The 20,057-nt window shown below is 57.4% G+C and overlaps 1 protein-coding gene across 2 annotated transcripts in view; it reads left to right on the forward strand.

Annotated features, from left to right (window-relative positions):
- Positions 1–18: 18 nt before the first annotated feature.
- Positions 19–20,057, forward strand: part of LOC147828157 (anthrax toxin receptor-like) — a 29,801-nt gene continuing 9,762 nt past the window's right edge. Inside the window, exons 1-14 of one of the 2 annotated variants that reach the window (XM_087211013.1) lie at positions 19–491; positions 1,621–1,741; positions 4,824–4,895; positions 6,152–6,223; positions 9,486–9,567; positions 9,667–9,700; positions 11,046–11,125; positions 11,202–11,270; positions 11,508–11,588; positions 11,679–11,739; positions 15,212–15,307; positions 16,814–16,883; positions 17,387–17,477; positions 18,920–19,033. In XM_087211013.1, the coding sequence (XP_087067139.1) occupies positions 386–491; positions 1,621–1,741; positions 4,824–4,895; positions 6,152–6,223; positions 9,486–9,567; positions 9,667–9,700; positions 11,046–11,125; positions 11,202–11,270; positions 11,508–11,588; positions 11,679–11,739; positions 15,212–15,307; positions 16,814–16,883; positions 17,387–17,477; positions 18,920–19,033 (1,149 nt within the window). In that variant the 5' untranslated portion in view covers positions 19–385. Of the gene's footprint in view, positions 719–1,620; positions 1,742–4,823; positions 4,896–6,151; positions 6,224–9,485; positions 9,568–9,666; positions 9,701–11,045; positions 11,126–11,201; positions 11,271–11,507; positions 11,589–11,678; positions 11,740–15,211; positions 15,308–16,813; positions 16,884–17,386; positions 17,478–18,919; positions 19,034–20,057 lie in introns of both variants that reach the window. The other variant, XM_087211014.1, reaches the window with a different exon arrangement.

Consider the following 20,057-nt stretch of genomic DNA (forward strand, 5'->3'; position numbering starts at 1 on the left):
GCCCTGCCTGGCCAAGGTGGCGGTGTCTCAAGCTCATACATGACACCTAGACACAGGAGAGGCTGCTGTGCCGTCCAGGTGTTGCCTGGAAGGAGCCCCCCACTTGTTTCATTGAGGGCAAGGACTTCAGTCTTCTAGAGCCCCAAGTGCATTCATGGCCTACTGGGAAAGCTGCTTGGTGGCAACACCTGGCAGGACAACTGCAGCAGATGTGGACACCTGGCCTACCCATGTGTATCCTCTGAGAATTATAGTGAGTTAAAATGTTGGCCTCTTTGCCCCGAGAAACAGACTCCACAGGCAGATTCTGGGCTCATGACATCCAGGCCACAGTCCCAGCAGCCTGGTTCTGAGCCCCAAGGGAACTGGGCATCCAAACACTTGGATGCAACTCTCCAACCAGGGATACTGTGGCCCTGGAGATGCTGAATCTTCTGGTCCTGTTTCCCTGCTCTACACAGAAGGATGGGGCATCCCAGTATTACAGACAGGTAAGTTAGGTAGAAATATTATAGGCAGTCAGACCGGGCTAGGTCCTCCAAAGACTCATTGCAAAAGATAAGAACTGTGGCTGGAGTGTCATTAGTTACTTCCCCTCCCTGATGCCCATGCTCTGAGGAAGCCCGAGTCACCTGGAGAAGTCAGGTGTGGGATCTACATTAACAGCCCCAATGGAGCCCAAATTTGGGGTCCCCCAGCCTGGCTGCCACACATCGGGGTGAGGAAGCCTCCAGAGACTTTCACACCCAGCCACAAAGTCACACCTCTCACCAGCCTTCCTGTAACACCCTGTCACGGGGCCTCCCTGCTCTGCCCTTCTGATGTCTGTCCACGGAGCCTGAGGCACAATGAAACAGTTCTCGCTTCACGTCCCTGAGCTTGGGTGGTCTGTTAGAGATCAGGGATAAGGCACTGTCCCCCACTCACAGCACACAGCCTCCTCCAGCTCTGACACTGCCTGGCTGGCCACAGGATGCTCACAGTGGCCTCCCCACATCTCCCTTGCTGCCTCCAGTCCCTGGAACTCCCCACCCATGGTGACATCCTGATCTCAGGCAGAGCTGCTGTCCTCTCTCAATTAACAGCACGCCTGGGTCCTTAGGTGGCCTCTTGAGGACCACACCTGAGGGCTGGGAAGAGGGATAGGGAGGCCTCATCTCACACACCCTCCAGAGACCCTATGACCCCCACTTGATGCTGTCAACAAACAGGTCCCTGGGCAGAGCTGCGGGTCACAAAGTCACCATGCCAACCATTCCGTCCATCATAACCACAGGGTATTCTGCCCTGGGGTGGGGGGAGGGCCTTGGGGACAGTCCGTGGCTGGACACCGAGGGAAGCAGTGTCCCCAGTCACTGTGCTCTCAGAGGGAACTGGTGTGGGCCCGCTGCGCATTGGTGACAGGGCTCCAGGGGCCTTGGTCCCTGGGCACAGAGGAGGTGGCCACGCAGGAGGCCCGAGGTGGCTGGTGTTCGGCCTCCCTGGGCTCTGGACAGGGTCCCATGAGCAAGGAGGTCACAGAGACGGGCAGCAAAATGGGGAGGCACAGCCCCTGTGTGCCCTGCTCTGTGCTCTTCCTCCTGCTCCTCCTGCTGCTGCTCCTGCCCCTGCTCAGCGCAGGGAGGTCACTAGGCCCCCATCCGTACCGCATCGTGACCCATAATCCGGAAGCTAGGCGACACCGGGACCCCAGTGACGGTGTTTGTTGGGGCTCCTTCGACCTCTACTTCATCCTGGACATGTGAGTGTCCCCTAGGTCATGCCTCCACCTGACCCCAGGAAGCAGTGGTTCCCAGTCATTACAGGCAGGACAAGGCCTCATGGGACTCCAGCCTCTGCAAGAGGACAGCCAGAGCCCTTCGGGTTCTGTGGGAGAGACCACCTATGGCCTTGGGGTCGGGGGGGGCTGCATCCCTGCCCAGTGGCCTCTCCTCTAAGCCTTGCTCTTCCTCCCACCCTGCAGACCTGGCACAGTCCCTCCACTTTCAGGGCAGCCAGGGGCTCATTTGGCCCTGGGGAAGCTGTGCTGTCCCTGGGGCTCCTGCTGGCTGTCAGAGAGGGAGGCAGGTGGGTCTTGGTCTTAGAGAGGTGGCCGGGTTCCATCCCAGCCCTCCTGCTGGCTGGGGCTGGGACCCAATGAGAGCCTGTGCAGCCCTCAGCAGGGGGACGCCCTCCCTGGTCCCCAGCCCTCCTCCCTCAGCCCTCCCCCTCTGGATGCACAGTAGCCCGGGGGTCTCCCTGTGATGTCCTGTGGCAGGGTGGGCTCCTAGGTGGCCAAGGTGCCTGGAGGATGCTGGTGGTGACAAGACCCAGGCTTCCTGGGCTGGGCTCTTTCCACAGTCACAGGTGTGGCCCTCTCATCTCCTTCTCTGTGGGCACTGAGGGTGGGGAAGACAGGGCCTAGTCCCAGCTCCTGAGCCAAAACAGCCACCTAGGAGCCCCCTGCCCACCGTGGGAGAAGTCCCTCCTCCCTTCCAGCCCAGGGACTCTGAGATGCCCTGGGCAGGTGGTGCCCTCGGATCCTTAGCACAGCGTGGGTGGTGGCTGCCTTTGGGCATCAGAGTTGGGGAGGATGGGTGCCCAGGGCGCTGACAGCCTAATCAGGCCAAGACCCCAAAGCCCCTCTCGGTCGCCACCCTGTTGCATGTGGGATGGATGAGCAGGGCTGTGGGCACAGGTGGGGATGTGGAACAGCATTAGTTGGACACTTGCTGTGTGCCTACTGATGTGGACACTGTAGGCCTCCCAACAGCTTGAGGAAGTCAGTTCTGTGCCCTCAACTCAACGAGGGTGAAGTTGAGGCTGAAAGAAGCTTCATGACTTGGGAAAGTTCAGTCAAAACTCTGCAGCAAACTATCAGAGGGTGGGAAAATTCTCCTTTCCCTTTTTCCTAAAGTCGAAGGAAGTGGGAGGACTAGACAGGCCCAAGGAGATGTGCTCCAGAGCGGAGGCTCCTCATTTCCCACCCCAGCCCCAGTCCACATGCCTCCTGCCTCTGCAAGAGGACAGGCAAGGCATTGTCAAGGCTAGGACGGGCCAAGTCCTTCGGCCACACTCGCCTGAGGCTGGAACCTGAGCTGGGCCCTGAATTCTCTCTGAGGGAGGAAGGGGAGCCGCTCAGCCCCCGTGCCCGGCTGAGCTCCTGGATGGAGGCTTGTCTGCTGGGTGCCTCCCCTCCCGCCCTAGACCTGCCACTTGCCATTCCCACCTACTGGCTGCTGCAGCTAGGGTGAAAGAAGGCACCCTTTGCACCTGTTTCCCATCTCAGTCAGGAGGGCCTGGCACAGACCATCAGCCCCGGGGACTATAGTACTCCTGGCCCTCGTGGAAGGGGAGCTCATTGCTCCGTTAGCAGTTGTGGGACAGCAAGGTGTCCCCCAGAGCTGCCACGTGCAGCGAATAATGCACGGGGTGCGGAGAAAGACTGAGTTCAGATCTAGGTTGGGCATGGAGACTGTCAGGGTTTTCTTCATGTGTGAGAGACTCGGTTTCCTCTCCTGTAAAAGGGAATGAGCTGATGTGAGTGTTCCCTGGAGGGAGGCACACAGCAGAGGGCCTGGGAGACACATGCTCAGAGAAATCATCCTGATACGTCTCGAATCATCTAGGCCTTCATTTCCTCCTGGTGTCCACACTGATTTAGACCCAGCCTAGCAGAGTAGATGGAACAGGAGGAGGTGGCTCTTGGAGTGTGACAGTCAGCACACATGTGTGTGACCTTCGGGGGTCCCACTTGTGGGCATGATCATCTCTGGAGGGGAGAAGGTGGCCTCCTGGTGGGTGCCTCTCACCCACTCACCATGGAGCCCCGAGTATCACACGTCCCTCCGCACCAGGCGCAGTTCTCTTCTGCCCCCTGATGCTTGACCGGAAGAGCTGTGGGGACCCAGAGACCTTTGCCAGGGACATAGGGCAGATGGGACTGGTTCCCACTGGACAGGAGTCACGAGGCCCCAGGCTCCTCCTGCTCCTCACTCTCCATCTGGGACAGAGTGGGACACAATGGAGCAGGATGCTGGAGTGGGGATGGGAAGAGCCTGCAGCCATCCCTGCTGGTCCACAGTGTGGGCACCAGGGCAGCAGTGGCCAGCCTGTTCCCTTTCCCTGGCAGTGTCTGCTAGAAAAGGCCTCTTGGGCCTGCAGGGGCTGGACTACAGGCCGGTGACAAAACCAATGTCGCACAGTCTGGGGTGCTGGTCCCCCATGCTGAGGCCCAGGTTCCCATGGGAACATGTCCCCCAGCCTCCATGCTGCTAGGGAATGTGGAAAGGAAGAGGAATCTGGGGTGTGATGAGGAGATATGCAAGGCAGATACAGTCTACAAAAGGTTCCCGTTCCAAGGGCAGGTCTGACATCTGGAACCCAGGAGTCCAGCAGGGAAGCCACAGGCCACATCTGGTCACCTCTGGACCTGGTGATGGCTCTAAAAGGCTTCCAATGGCCATGGTGCCAAGGTCACTACCCACAGGGAGCTGGGAAGGTCACACCAAGGCCAGTGGAGACCCAGAGAGCCCAAGAAGCAGAGGTGCTCAAGGACCTCTCCAGTCACATCCTCTTCCTCCACTTCCTGTCCCCACAGCCCTCAGCTAGTGTGACCAGCATCTCTTTTCCTAGAGGTTCCTCAATCCCAGTAGATGGCCTGCTTGGCCAGCCTCTGCCCACTGGTGGTCCTGATGACAGTCACCTCCAGGATAACCCGCTGTTGTCCGAGGCATTGGGGTGGGAGCCAGTGTTAAGGATCCTGCAGAGAGGTGACGGAGAAAGAAGCTGCTCTGGGTGATGAAGGCATCTCATGCCCTAATTTGTGTCTCCTTTGTCATCAGGTCTGGCAGTGTGGACGACAACTGGATTAATGTTCTTTCATTTGTGCCAGAATTGGTGGCAAGATTTAAAAAGTACGCTTCTCCATGGTGCAGGCTGCCTGAGCATTGATTAGACTTGGTGGGGTCCCTTGGGTGGGGGCACAGAGCCCAGCGTGACCAGGCAGGAAAGGGGACAGAGTGCACTGGTCCTCTGGGTCTCAGCTGTGTGCCTGCCCTGCCTGGGAACCTGGGCACCTGCAGGGACACCGTCTGCCCTCCAGACCCCCAGGTTGGGAAGGAAGTCAGGAGAGCAACTCAGTAGCTGACACCTGGACACAGGATGCTCAGGGCCAAAGGAAAGAGACAGAGAGTGTGCCAGGAAGGTTAGAGGGGAAAACAAGGATTCCTAGAGGGAAGTGGTCCTGGGCAGCTTCCCAGAGGAGGTGGGAAGTGAACTTGACCTTGAAGGCTGGAGAAAAGTCAGGGTCACAGTAACCCTCAGGGTGCCCTCTAGTGGGGGGTCTGTTTAGGCTGAGGAGTGTGGGTAACTCAGGGGAGGGCTGGAGACAAATCCTCACAAGTAGCTTGGGGCCAATGCCCCCAGGATTGACTGTGCCAGGCCAAGGAGGGGCTTGAATTCTTCCTCTGAGCCATAGAGAGCCATGGAAGGTTCATGGGCAGGGGAGTGATGGGCTCCAAGAAAAACCCTGGCAACTGTGGGTGAATAGAGCCAGGAAGAAGAACAGGAGCAGCGGTCAGCTCAGCCAGGGAGGCTGCAGCCACCTTGCAAGGGTCAGAGGTCCTGGACCAAGGGCAGTGGTCAGCGACAGGAAGGGAAGGCCTTGTGAATGGTGCCCATAGGGAGTGGGACTTCCTGAGCTGGGAGGAAGGAGGGTTTGGGAAGAGGAAAAAAGGCTAGAGATACAAAAGTAGCAGCAGCAGAGAGACAGATGGGAGGGAGGCCTCATGAAGGAGTGCAGAGGGTCTGTCCTCTTTAGGGTGTTTGTGTGTGTGTGTGACTGGTGTGCGCATGAGTGTGTGAGCCTGGATGTGTGTGTGATGTGAGTGCCCGTGAGTGTGTGAGCTTGTGTGGATGAGTGTGTATGTATTTTCGGGCACACCTAGGGGTCTATCCTGTGCTTGCTTGTGTGTTGGAGTGCTGGAGCAGAGGCGTGGTTGTGAGGCCACCCTGACCCTCCCTGGGGCCCATGTCCCCATAGGCTGCAGCACCTCTCGCTGAGGTTCTCTGAGCCCAGGGCGGAGAGGGGTGCGCACAGAGACTGCCCCTCATCCCAGGCAGTCTCCTGGGGTCAAATGCATGGGTTTCTTACTGCCCTGATTCCTTCTAGCCCCGACCTGCGCATGTCCTTCATTATCAGCTCCAGAGATGCCGAAGTCATTGTGCCTCTCACTGCAGACAGGTAGGTGACCTGAGGAGGGCTGGGGACCAGGCCACAGGAACTTCAGGGAACTGAGGGCTCCACTGCCGGCTCTGTGGGGCCTCATCCATGCATGGGATGGGCTGGTTGGGATCCCTAGGGATCCACATTGGCCTCCAGCCTGATACCCAGCCCCTCACAGTCCTGCTGTACTGGTACCCACAGACCCTGCCATCCAGAAGTCCCCATGTCTGCCCAGACTCCAACAGACCTGAGTTCTTTCCTGGGCTGGCTGTGGGGACCTGCGGGATCCAGGGGGCTGGCGGAGCAGACCAGACTCCTATAAGCACCTTGGCCTGTGTGGGGCCTACTGTGACAGGTCACCCTCTGCCCAGGGCCAGTGGGGCACAGAGAGGGCTGGGGGGGACTTTTTGCAGGGCAGCATTGCCCCCCAGTAGGCCTCAACAGGGAGACCTGAGAAACCAACATCAGGGGGAGGTGGCTCAATGTGCCCAGAGATGCAGAGACCCAGGAGGATGCTGGAGAGCTGCTGATCAGCTGTAGGGTGAGGGATAGCAATGGATTCAAACCCTGAGAGGGAGGAGTACAGAGGAGAGGTGGGTACTCTTAGCCTGGAGTTGTGGGGCCCTGGGGAGAAGCCAGGGGAAGACAGTGAAGGACAAGCCAGCACTCAGGGGAGGGAGGGACAGGAAGCCCTGGGGCCTGAGGACAGTGACACTGGACATCAGGATCTTTTGACCCAGGGACAATAGAAAAGAGACTGGGTCAACATTGGCAGCGCACACACTGTGCACAGGCAAAGCTTTAAGGGCGCATGGAGTATGGGTTGGAGACATTCAGCCTAATTGAGGCTTTGGCCAAAGGAAGCCAGCAATTGATTGAGGACCAGGGTGTGCTCAGAGAGCAAAGGAGCAGCAGATTTGTGTTGATTTGCAGGGGTTGGCTGAAGTGCAGGGATTCCCATGCTGGGTGCTCAGTTCCAAACAATGTTTCTTCTTGTGACTAACATGGATCGCTTTATGGTCATGGTGAACTCATCATCGAGGCTGTTGAATGTTCATGTACCTGGTGCCATCATCCTGCACAAATCTTCCTGGCCTCATACTTGGGGGGCTCATGGGTGGTCAACTGACTCAGGAACTCCTGAGTTACTCTTATAGCTGGTGTCATCATCTTGTATAGTATGATAGGGCTGAAGGACATTCAGTGTTGGAGCTGCTGAGAGTCCAAGGATGGATTGAAAGCACCAGCTGCAAGGGACAACAAGCTGAGTTAACCCTGTAGCATAGTCTTGGACAGCATATTTCTTAAATGGTCAACATGTCCCTGTACAGAGCTGGGTAGAGTCTGGCTCTAGGGCTGTGGCAGAAAAAGGGACAGAAAACATGAACATGCACTATGTCAAGCATTTTGTCCCATTGCAGTTACCCATCAGACATCTGTGGACTTGTCTTATTCAGCTAGACACAATACCCAACACCCACTACTTCAAGGAGGAGAGGCTAAGTTAGCTCATGTTTTAAGGAGATTCAATCCATGATGGGCTGGCTGCATGCCAGGAACAGCATGGTAGAAGGGTGTGTTAGAACAAAGCTGCTTAATTCATGGCAGCCATGAGACAGAGCAGGAGAATAGCGCCAGACAGGAAGCAGCCAGAAACCATATATAGGACTCAAGGTCACACCTCCGTGACCCACCCAGACACACCCAGAAAGGTGCTCCACCAATCCCACAGGCAGATGCCAAGCAAATGAAGCAGACACTCAGCTAACCATCACAAGGCTCAAGAGAAGAATCAGTGGTTCTCAGCTAAAGTGCCTTTGAGTCCCTGTGAAGTAACCCAGGAAATTGTTGTCAGACCCATGCATCAAAGGTGCTGATTGTGGGAAGCTATTTATGTATTGCCCAGCTGGGTGACATCCAAAATTAGTGATTATAAGTTAACTAAGAGCAAGTGAAGCTAGAGGGATGATTTAGCAGTTTCCCTTTTTGGGAACAATTTCTCACTTCATGCCAACTTTCTGCTTTTGTGGTTTTATCAGGATCTGTTGTGGTTTCTGATGGATCTGCTGGAACATGCCATGCTACCAGGGTGTATGCTGTGCTCAGGAGCTAAATGTGTCATCCCATCCTTCTGTTCCAACACCATCCCCCATGGTGGCCCATAACTGTCTGAGGCAGGGCCACTCCCTCCTGCCCTGGGTCCAGCTGACAGGAAGAGCAGAGAGCGGTTGGCTCCATGGACACACGAGAGGCCTGGTGCAGGGTGTGGGAGAGACTTGAATGGCCACAATGGGTGGGGAAGTGGTCCATGAGAAGGAGCTGGCAGAATTCTTGAGGGGCAGTGGGACTGTGCTGGGCACAGGGCAGGGGCTGGGCTGGGCAGAACTTGGTTGAGCCTCCGCTGGGTAGGGCTGGCTGTGTCTTCACCCCTCGTGGACAGGGCCAGGCAGTGATGGGTCTAGGGCCCTCAGAGCTTGGCCCACAGCAGTGTCTCTGCCCCAGGAAGAAGCTGCCCTTGAGGTCTTCACTCTAGGTGGCCTTGCTGTGCAGGCTCAGCCCTGTCACAGCCAATCAGCCTGAACACAGTCTTCCTTTTCTGTCCCAGTGCTGCCACCAGAGCTGGTGCTGCCTGCCCCAATCAACCCTGTCTCTAACAGCCCCTGACAGCCTGGTCCCAGCAGCCTGAGCGGGCTTGACCGCCTTAGCTGCCTGTGGCCATGTCCCCACCTCAGGACTTTAGTGTCAGGAACACTGAAGTCCTGGGCCCACACTGCTCATGAAGCAGCCTGGCTCCTTCCTTTGGTGGCTAAGGAGGGGCAGGTCAGGGTCTGTGCAGTGGGGACAGAGCAGGGTAGGCTGAGCTAGTGATCCATGTGACCCAGCCTTCTCTGCTGGAGAGCAGGCCTCAGCCAGGGTATCCTTGGCTTCTGGTCAGCACCAGGCATGAGGGTCTCCCTGGATCCCCGGCCTCAAGCTGCATATCCCTGGGCACCACACTCACCAGGAAGGCCTCATGGGGCCCATGAGATGTCTCCAAGAGTGGGGTGCCTGAGACAGGGTGAGCTCAGAGAAAATCAGGCCTTCCCATGAGACCGGCTGTTAGCCACTGCACCTGCCAAAGGGCTAAGCAGGCTGGGGACAGAGAAGGAAACAGACCTCCAGGAAATGATCCAGTTCAGTACAGGGGACAGAGCCACCCATCCTGATGGTCAATGGACAAGGCTGTGGGACAGCTCCGGGTGTGTTGTAACAACTAACCTCTTTCTTGATTTTTTTTCAGAGACAAAATCAACAATGGTTTTAACAGACTCCAATCGGTGCTGCCTGGAGACTACACATACATGCAGAAAGGGTTCAAAAAGGTAGAGAAGGCTGGAACCCGGGGGCAAAACCACCTAACAACATAGAATGTGACCATGTCTGTCCAGTGCTTTCCCCAACCCATGTCCATTCCCTTGCAGGCAAACAAGCAGATCATGAGATCACACTTTGGAGGTGAGTGGCCTGCACCCCCTCAAGCAGCTGGGTGCACAGCTGGTGGCTCTCAGAGAGGTCTGTGTACAGTCTCCAGGCTCCTCCCAGCCCCAAATCTGGGAACTCTGTGTTAGCTTCTCATTGCTATGACAAAATAGCTGAGAAAAACAACTTAAGAGTAGAAAAGGTTTATTTTGGCTCACAATTTCCTAGGCTTCAGTCCATGGTCAGCTGCCTCCATTGTTTCTGGGCTGTGGTGAGGCAGAACACCATAGTGGGCAGTGTGTGGTGGAGCAAAGCTGCTCATGTCAAGATGGACAGGAGAAGGAAAGAACAAGAAGGAGCCAGGGACAAGGTTCATCCTTCAAGGACTCACCCTATTACCAACTTCCACCAGTGAGGTCCCGCCCCATAAAGTTTCCCGCAGTTCCCAACAGCACCAGCAGCTCTGGACCAAACCTTCAACACATAAGATTCTGGGAAACATCAAGTTTCCAAAATAGAATACAGTTGTCCGAGACCAGCCCTTCTGGTGGGCAGAACGCCCGCCTCGGCATGGTTCTCACAGGACAGGAGGGCCCATGGGTCTACCCAGGGCACTTGGTCACTCTGAGCTCCTGGTCCCTCACTGGGCTCTGCATGCAGAAGGAGAAAGCCCAGATCCTGAGCAGCCTGAGGACCAGCATGAGGCGCCCACCTTGTCCCCAGGGCCAGACCTTCCTCCCCTTCTCCATTCCCATCTTCCGTGGCCCACTTGCTCCTGGACCTGCACCTCCCACCACACAAATGTCTGTGTGGCCCGGGACACATATCCCTCTGCACTGTGGGCTGGCAGCTCTGGGCAAGAGTGGTGGTGCCCAGTGGGGACAGCGCTGGGGAAGAATGGGGTCCCCTGTCCAGGACCCTGCATGAGAGTGCTGAGCAGCTGGGCCGCTGTCCCAAGCAGAAGCCCACAGACTGTGCCCCAAATAGGCACCGGCACCACCCCTCCCTGGGTTGCTCCGCAGGAGGGGCTGCTGCTTCCTGTGCCCGGGAATGGGCTGAGACTGGTGGGCACATGGCTGGGCTGTCCTCAGGGAGGAGGGTGTGCAGTCTGGGGGACAGCAGGGCTAGGGTCAGGAAAGATCCTGAACCCCTCTCTTCTCATATGTGAAATGGCCCTGGGCGAGGCCCCCTTCTCACTCTGGAGTCTCTGGGTGGCAGGTTCTGTGGTCTGGCCACCTGGCCCAGGAGCCCTAAGTATGAGGAGCACCCACCTGCCTTCGTGGGCAGTGCTGGGTCCTGACAGTCTGCCGTGGTCCTGGGTCCCCTGCCGGTCACTCCTGAGCCTCGCTCACCTGGCCCCTACTTCTTGCTTCCTACACAGGTGAGAAAGTTGCCAGTGTGATTATCATGCTGACCAGGGGGAGGCTGAGGAAAGACTCATTTGAAGAGACAAAGGAGGAGGTGAGCCCAGGTGTGGTCCCCAGCACTTTGCCCCACCCATTTCGGTGCATTATCCTAAATGTCTCCTTTCTTGTAGGCGGACAAGTCCCGGCACTTGGGGGCCATTGTTTACACTGTGGGTGTGCTAGACTACGACAAAGACCAGGTACTTCAGACCAGGTGCCCACCAAGGGGCTTGAGTACACGGGGCCTCACAGGGCAGGTAGAGACCTTCCCCCTCCCCGAACCTGGCCTGACACAGGAGCCAGTCTGTCTCTGAGAGTATGACTCTCCACTGTCCCCAAGCCCTGAGGGCAAGGCACTGTGTCCTTGTCCTGGGTCTGGAGACCTGGTGCCTCCTTGAGGCCCTGCCTGGGCATCAAGCTGATTCTTCCCCACATAGATGGTGGCACTCGCAGACACCCCAGGACACATGTTCGCGGTGGACAGTGGCTTCCAGGGTCTGCAGGACATCTTGGACTTGGTGAGCAGGGTGGGGGGACCTGGGCACATTGGGGCCATCACTCCAAGGTCCAAGTGTCACACTCCCATCCTCCTTCTGCCCTGTTACCAGCTTGTCTCCAAGTCCTGTCTTGAGGTGACGTCGGTGGAGCCGTCCAACTTGTGTGTGGGAGGTAAGGTCTGTGGGCTTGGGAACCAGCAGACAGCTCAATCCGTCATTGCAGGTATTTGTGTGTGTGTGTGTGTGTGTGTGAACAGGTAATTGTGGTGCCATGTGTTTTTGTGTGGGTGCTTTGTGTATACTTTTTGTGCTTTTGTTTGGGTAGCCTGTGGCCCTTCTTTGGTGTGTGATGTGTGTATGTATTGTTTGTGGGTGGTTCATGAGCAGGGGTTTGTGGTATATGTATTAGAATGTGTATATGAAATGTATGTAGGGGGCTTGTGTTGTTTGTGTGTCTAGGTGACATGTTAATAACACTTGTTTGTGGTATACTAGGGAGGAAGGTGATGGGGATGTGTGTAGATGTGGTATGAGTGTGTGGTATGAGTGTGGAGAAAGTGTCAGGTTGTGTAGCAAGTGTCCTATATGTACTGGTGTAATACGTGTTGGAGGAGTCTGTGTGCTGGGTTTGCCATGTGTGGTGTGTGTCTCCATAGTGTGTGTGCCATGGGATGTGAGGAAATGGATGGTGTGGGACTGTTGTGCTTGTGTGTGATGTGTGTGGTGTGGGAGATGAGTGTGTGTGATGTGTGTTGCGTGCACTCGGTGTTGGTGGTATGTGTGATGTGTGTGTTGTATGTGTGATGTGTGCATGATGTGAGTGTATTTGTGATGTGTGTGGTGTATGTGCAGTGTGTGCAGCATGTGTGATGTATGTGAAGTGTGTGAGGTTTATGGAGGCAGTGGCACACATGGTTATGGTCAGAGGCTGTCTGGTCTGTTTATATTGTGGTTGTGATGTGTTGTGTGGGGTATGTGGGAGGGAATGAAGTGTGTCTGTATGGAATGATATGCTTTTGTGATGTGTGGTGTATCTCTGAGTTTACATGTGGTACACGATGTGTGTGGTATGTGTGTATATGATTGGTGGTGTGTATGGTGTTTAGTGAGTACGAGAGTGCTGAGTTTCCAGAATGTGTATGTCGTGTGAGGTGGCTGTATATGAATCATGTGGTGTTTTGTGGAGGGTGTGGGGCGTGACTATTTGTGAGTGGTTACGAGGTATGGAACGTGTGTATGGTATTGTGACATGTGTGTTTGTGGTGTGCGGTGCTTCTACAGGGAGTGTGATATTGGAGTGTATTTCTGGTTTGTAGGTACATAAGGTATAAGCATATGCATATATGTGCAGTGTGTGTTATGTTTGGTGTGTGTGGGGATGTTTGTCAAAATATGTTGTGTATGAATGCAGTGTGTATGTTGGAATGTGAAGTATGTATGTGGAAAGTATGGTGTGAGTATAGCATTGTGTTCTTATGCCGTGCACATTGTGTGTTTGTAGTATGTGTGTGGGTTGTTGTACCTATGTTGGGAGCACGGTATTTGGGTGCATGGTGCATCTGCATGGTGGTTGTGTAGTGTTCATGGTGTGGTGTGATTGTGCATGGAGCAGACAGTACACGGATGGGTATGTTTGTCTTCCTGAGGGCATGGTATGCATCTCATGTGTGGTGTAAGTGGATGTTTAGCCTGACTGTGCACTGGGTTTGTACACTTGTGTGTCTGGTGACAGTGTAGGTGTATGTGTACAGTCACTGTTCAAACTTATCACAACACAAAGTTTAATTGTGAATGTAGGAAAAGTTTGTTTTAGAAATGCTGAAGGACACCCAGCAATGGGACAGAGCAGTGTTTAAACAGGCCAACACAGACACGACAGCTAGTGCTCAGCAAGAAGGGATGGGCAGATACGGGGTTTGAAATAGAAACAGTTTCCACATCCCCAGATGGAGACAGACGCAAGGTGTCACCACATGGGATGAAACAAAAGCATTGTACAAATTCAGCATCCATCCCTGGGCTGGAGAGAGAAGGAAACCTCCACACTTGACCTAGTTTCCATAGACAGCCAGGTGCACCTCGAGCCCATGGGGAAATAGCAGTGCCTGTCCCCAAGGCTGGAAGTGACATGGATGCCCCCAGTCCAGCCCAGGTCCCTGCCTTGGTGCACTGAGGATGCTCCTAAGTGGTCCAGAGGGAGGCCACCTCTCTTTGTCATGGGCACTATGTACGCAGCCATCATCCCCATGTGGCTGGCTTCTGACACCCAGGTGGAGGGGACAGGGAGGGTCAGGCTCTTTCTCCCACAAGTGGCATCTTGGCTGCTGCAGCTGCTGGGTCCTGGCTTCTGTGTCCCTTGTGGGAGGCGCCATGACTGCAGGCTGTGGGAAGACAGAACTGTGCCCACTTTGAGCTCTGCCACCCACGGCCCAGGGGAGGGATAAGGTGCCAACCACCTGGGCTGCAGTGTGGTCTTCGATGGATAGAAATAGCACTGTGGGGACATTGGGGGACAGACGGACAATGATGGCATAGCATCAGGACGTGGATAGGAGCTGAGGATGCCTGGTCCTGACCTCTCCACCCTGGACCTCGGCTCTGCACCCGAGCCCCTCTGATGCTGGGCAGGGTGGGGGCTGCAGTGCTGGGTGGAGTTGGGTCAGGGACCTCACCCCAGGGTCTCTCCTCCTTCTGGTGTGAAGCACCTCAGCAGATCAGCTGCCCTGACACACAGGCCCTGACGCCTGGGCAGCCAGAGAAACCCCAGGTGAGGACAGGAGCTGCCACTGCTTCCTCCCAGCCACAGAGCTGAGGTGACAGGTGCCTCCAGACAACAGCTCCACTGCTGACCTGTTACACTCCTGGGTGTCCTGAGCAGAGCTGCCATACACATAGTGACTCAGGGGGAAGCTGACGCAGGAGCCTGGGCCCCAGGTGACACAGAATGGCCTGGGTACTCAGGCCGGCGTGGAGAGCCAGTCCATGTGCAGGGACTGGGGGACAGGGCTGTTGCAGCCCAGGGTCCTGGGCTGGGTGACCTGGGGCCACTCCAGGGCCATGGGGACAGGAAGGATACAGGCCTGGGCCAGGAGCTGCTGTCAGGCCAAGTAGCTGGAAACTGCAACTGGAAGACCCACAGGAACCCAGCCTGGGTGCTGCAGAGCTGCCCAGCTGCCCTCTCTTGTCCCCTGTGGCTTAGGCTAAGGGGCAGGGAGGGCCATGCTGGTAGAGTGAGGGGCTTTTGGGTCCACAGGGCAGTGGGCTGTGTTCCTTGTGGGTCAGGAAGAGGCTAGGTGTGGAGGTGTTGACCCCCATGAGCCCCCCTCCTGGTAGGACAGGGGCCTCTGGTGCTCCCATCCTGGCCCTGCTCCTGGGGTCTTCAATGGGAACCATGGGAATTCAGGGTGGAGGCCCCAGCTGAGGTGGTCCCTGGAAGCTGGGTGCCTGTCATGGTGCTGTGGTCTGGATGGTGGGAGGAGGAGGGCTCCCACATTTTCAAGGCTGGTTCTGCTGCATCTGGTCTGGGGGTTACAGATGCTCACATACGGCTGCCACCTCTTGGAACCCTGAGAGTCCCCCTGGGGGTGACTGCTGTGAACCCAGAGCCCCACTCCCACACTCCCAGTTTGAATGTATCCTTGCAGAGCCCTACACGGTGGTCATCAGAGGACAAGGTTTTCGTAATGCAAAAGGCCCAGACCAGGTTATTTGCAGATTCAAGTTCGGTGACACCATCTTTGGTAAGTGGCTCCTGGTTGCCTCTAGGTCACATGTTTCCCTCAGGACATCCTTCCCCTCAGTACTGGAAGCCTCCAGCCAGGGCTGACCTTTCCCAGAGGATGCCATGAGGTTAGGGGACAGGGGGAGCAGGGAACCCTTCCTCCTCTGCAAAGTGGGTATTGGTAAACCCCAGCACCCCAGGAGCGGGTTGGAGTAGGTCTCGCCCTCGGCAGGCTGGTGTGAGCCTGGGCTGGCCTCACAGCAGCATCTGTCTCACCTGGTCCTCCACGCCCTTCCCTGAGAGCTGGAACCCCAGGCAGGAGTCTGCTACAGGGAGAACACTGCAGCCCTGGGCTCTGAGCCTGGCCAGGTGCACAGAGAAGCTGCTGGGAAACCATCCACTCCAGCTTGCAGAGGGGACACTGGACCTGGAAGCTCCAGGCCAGAGAGTGGGCATCCCGAGCATCCCAAGCATGCAAGCACAGCTCCATGTCAGGAGGACTGGGCTCCAGACTGGGAGGTTTCCACTCCTACATGTTATGGAATGGTTGTCAGGCTCTGGAGGAAGAGAGGGAAGGAGGGAAGGAGTGAGGGAGGGAGGGAAAGAAGGAAAGAAAGGAGGAAGGAAGGAAACAGTGAAATCATCAAACATCCTCGTTTCCTCCACAGGCTGCCCCAGCTCAGTGATGACCCCACCTGGTCCCTATGGTCAAATCCCAGGGTCACCCTTGGTCCTCTCACACCCAGTCCCCCAGCTAGTCCCACAATACTGCCGTCCACCCAGTGCCCAGGATCTGCGCACCCACAAGGATTCACTGCACCAGGAGCAAAACCCAGTCCTCCACTTGACACCCACCACTGGGCTCCCATCCTTCCCTCCTCCACAAGCCCCTCAGTTCCTGCCACAGGCCTTGGCACCTGCCACTCACACAGCCCAGCCTCTGCTCCCATGCGTCGCTCCCAGCTGCTGCTGCTCTGGTTGGGCTCAGCTGAAACCTGCTGCTCAGGCAGAGCTGACTTGACAGACCAGGCCCCTGCCTGCAAGGGGAACGAGACTTGCATGGAACTGGAAGCCTGGTGCCTGCCCTCTGGGGTGCCTACCCATGTCCTCTGGGTTCCTACCGCCTGCACCACAGAGCATTGTGATCCAGTTCCAGGGCTGGCACCATTTCAGTGCCGATATTTCAGTGTCTCTCAAAGAGCAACTGCATCTCCAAAGGCGGTACAGGTGGCCTGGACCCCCCAGCACCATGCGCCTGCCTTTTGGGCTGCTCGCTTTGCAGTGTTTCCTCTGTCCCCTTCATCCCTGACACTGAGCCCGGGAAGTTGGAACCTTCGCTGCCTTCCCCTGTCACACACCAGCACTGCTCAGAGCCCAGGAGAGAAGGAGCTGAGCAGGGGTCTTAGAAAGGAAGGAGGGCAGGAGGTGCTGGACTGGGCTCAGTGGTGGCTCTGCTGGCCCAGGGCAGGTGGAGGGCATGGGGGAAAGACAGGTGCACAGAAACCTGGGTGCCATTGTTTTTTAGAAAGAAAACCCACCAGTGTGGAAGAAGCTTCCATAACCTGTCCTGGGCCGAGGATAGATGAGCCTGGATGGTAAGTGCCGTGGTTCTGGGTCCCAGAGGTAGGGACAGTGTGGCCTGTTTGCCACCATCTCCTGTCCTGGGGTCGGCCTGCTCTGGGCTGAGGCGCCCTCCCCATCTGCCCTTGGGGGTGACCTTCAAGGTGCCCAGGGACGCACAGAGGCCCAGGCACTGCTGAGGGCAGGTGCAGGAGAGGCTGGGCCAGGCATGGCTGCCTTTCCTCCAGGTCACGTTTCCTGGCCAGGACCACACAGCGCGTGATAGAAGTGTGACGGTGATGCTGTTCAGACCTCCCTGGTCCCTCAGCCATGGCGAGGATGGCACCATCCGCCGTGAGGGCCACTCACTGCCTGAGCTGCAGCCCTTGCTGAGGCTGGCATTGCAGTGACTGGAAGGAGAATTCAGGACCCACCTGCCCTCCCTCTGGGAGCTCCAGATGCTGGGACTCTAGAGAGGGTGGCCCTGGGCTGCAGCACCCCGGCTGGTGCTCACCATCTGCCGCATCTCTGTGCACAGGAAGCTCCCTGTTGACCTCAGCCTGAACAATGGCACCAGCTTCATTGGGAACAAATTCAAAATCACCAGCACCAACTGTGTGAACCCCACGGTAGGACTGCACTCCCCGACTCTGGAGAGCCCTGAAGTGGACACAATCCACCTGGGGAAGTCAAGGCAGGGGGTCTCAGCAATACAGACAGCAACTGAGCACACAGACCCTGGGCCCCACCTGGGTTCTCCCTCGGCCACTCGGGGAGGAGGAAGCTTCTGCCTGGAGCCTATCCAAAGGTCCAAGGCACCCAGCCCTGGCACATGGGTATCATAGGCACAGGAATCTGGAGTCCCACCAGCTGGGGTAGGAGTTTGTGTCACTGAATCAGTGCCCCAGATACAGTGATGGCCCAAAGCCACTCAGGAGCCCAGGCTGAAGCCTGCATGGTGACAGCCCTGTCATCTGCAGTGCACTCTGCCCCTTCCTGCCCTCCTCCTGCCTCAGCTCCCATTAGCCCCCTGCCTGCTCTGTCGCCCACAGAGCTTTCCTCCCTCTTGGGCTTGGGGATGCTGTCCAGGTGTGTCAGTTCAGCACAGTCAGACACCCTGGGAGGGAAGATGCTGCTCCAACAGGGGGCTTCTCCCAGCCCTGTCACCAGCCCTCAGGCAGGGCCAAGGGTGGGAGGACCTCCCTGGAGGAAGAGGGCTGATCACCACTGCCACCCAGGTCCAGGCTCAGCCCGTGGGGACTCACAGAGTGATCGCCCCCATGTGTCTGCTTTGGCCGATCCTTGCATAGCCACACACAGGGTAGCATCTGATCTCAGGGTCCACCTGTTACAGCTGTGCGGGGACAGCACAGGCAGGAGAGAGAGCAGGTGCAGACCCGGGATCTGCCAGCCCACAGCCAGCACTGCCCCTTCTGTGCTCTCAGCCCTGTCCCCTGTGCATCCTCCCTGACCTAGCCCTTGACTCAGGGGAGGCCAGCCAGGCAGCCTGTGAACCTTCACTGTGACAACCACGGACACCCCTTACTTCACCCGTGTGCATGGGGCCTGAGCTGGGCTCCCCCAAACTCTCTGAGCCCCTGAGTGCATGGGCAGGAGGTGGCTCCCACCCCTGTGCACAGGGGCTCACTGAGGCTCGGGGAGGGTGAGGTGAGCCCATGATCCAGAACTGGGAGGTGGGCAGCAAGGCCTGAGGGGCCCCAGTTTCCTGTCCTCCCTGGGATCCCCAGCAGCCCGGCCTCCCCAACATGGCACCTGCAGCTCTTTGTGTCCTCAGGACGAGCTGTGCTGGCCCCGAGGCGAGCAGTGAGGCTGGGGTCACATGGGGCTCCTGGGCCTCCTTGTCTGGGCTCAGTGCAGAGCTCTGAGTGGGGCAGAGGTGCAGCCTGCAGCCTGAGGGTCAGGGCCGGCCCCTGCTCCATGATGTCCCTCATGCCTGGCACTGTGTGGAGGAGGAGGGGAAGATGGGAAGCCAGGTGGGCGCTCAGGAAGAAGCCCCCTAGCCATGCCCAGTGCCAGCCCTTCATGCTATTGGCCTCATCCTTTTCCAAAGAGTCACCCTGTGTCAGGAGGAGGGTCCCAAATCAAGCCCTACCTGAAATTCCTGCCAGCCCTGCTGCTGATCCCACTGCTGCTGTGCTGTTGCTGGGGACTGTGGTGGAGGAAGGTAAGGGTTTCTGCTATCCGGCACTGCACACACCTTCCTGCCAAGGGACAGGGACATGTGGCAGCCCGTGATCCAGCTGTGGACCATCTCCATCTGCTCCAAGGTTATCCTGTGACTCAGGGTCACAACCCTAGTTCTAGGCAGGCTCCCTTAGGCCTCGTTTCCAGAAGAGAGACCACTCCAGGGGCCCTCATCAGAAAGTCTGCAGGCCCTAGGAGGACGCATATCCAGGAGCCTCTGTGTGGGGAAGGAGACAGGGTACCCATGGAGCACCGATGGCCCAGATGCAGGGTGGTGCTGATCAGGGAGGACTGGCTGGGGCAGCTGTGCCTTGAATCCCACGGGACCTACCTACATGTCTCCACACTGTACACACCGCCCCGTCACTGAGCAGAGTGTGAGGCCTGAGCTGGGCTGGGCGGAAGAGGACGGAGCGGCAGCCATCCACCCACGGGGAGCTCAGAGCAGCCTCTGCTCGGCCACAAGGGAAATGTCACCAGTGCCTGGGTGCGGCCAGGGCCTGGGCACAGCAGAGCCTGGGGTGCAGGGCATGCGGAGCACTGGGCAACTAGGTGGAAGGAGGCATCCAGAACTGGAGGAGGGAGTAGAGAGCAGGCCTGAAGGGGCTGATGTCCAGCCCGGAACAGGTGCCTGGCTCTGGCCAGGACGGAGCCAGCAGGGACGGTAGGGTGCACTTGGCAAGGGTCAGCAGGGAGGGCTGAGGACAGCCAGGTTCCCAGAGGGAGGAAGAGGCCGGAGTGCGCTGTGGTGCAGGGTGGGTTGGGGGTGACAGTGCCTTGGCCCACCATAGAGGGAGGGGTGGGTCAGGTGGGCTTCTGGGCACAGTGCCACAGAGACAGGGTGCCCAACACGCACCCCAAACCTGTGTCCTACTTGCTGCTTCAGACCAGGGTCCCCTAGGCTGCAGGGCTCAGGCAGAGCCCACCCACCCCAGCAGCCCGGGCTGTGTCTGTCTTCCATTCCAGCACCGCCAGGAGCCACCACCACCTCCACCTGAGCCTGA

The sequence above is a fragment of the Heterocephalus glaber genome, unplaced genomic scaffold (assembly GCF_053883595.1).
Source record: "Heterocephalus glaber isolate CG9 unplaced genomic scaffold, H.glaber_assembly_v1.0 deba00001258, whole genome shotgun sequence".
In the NCBI taxonomy this organism is placed as follows: domain Eukaryota; kingdom Metazoa; phylum Chordata; class Mammalia; order Rodentia; family Bathyergidae; genus Heterocephalus; species Heterocephalus glaber.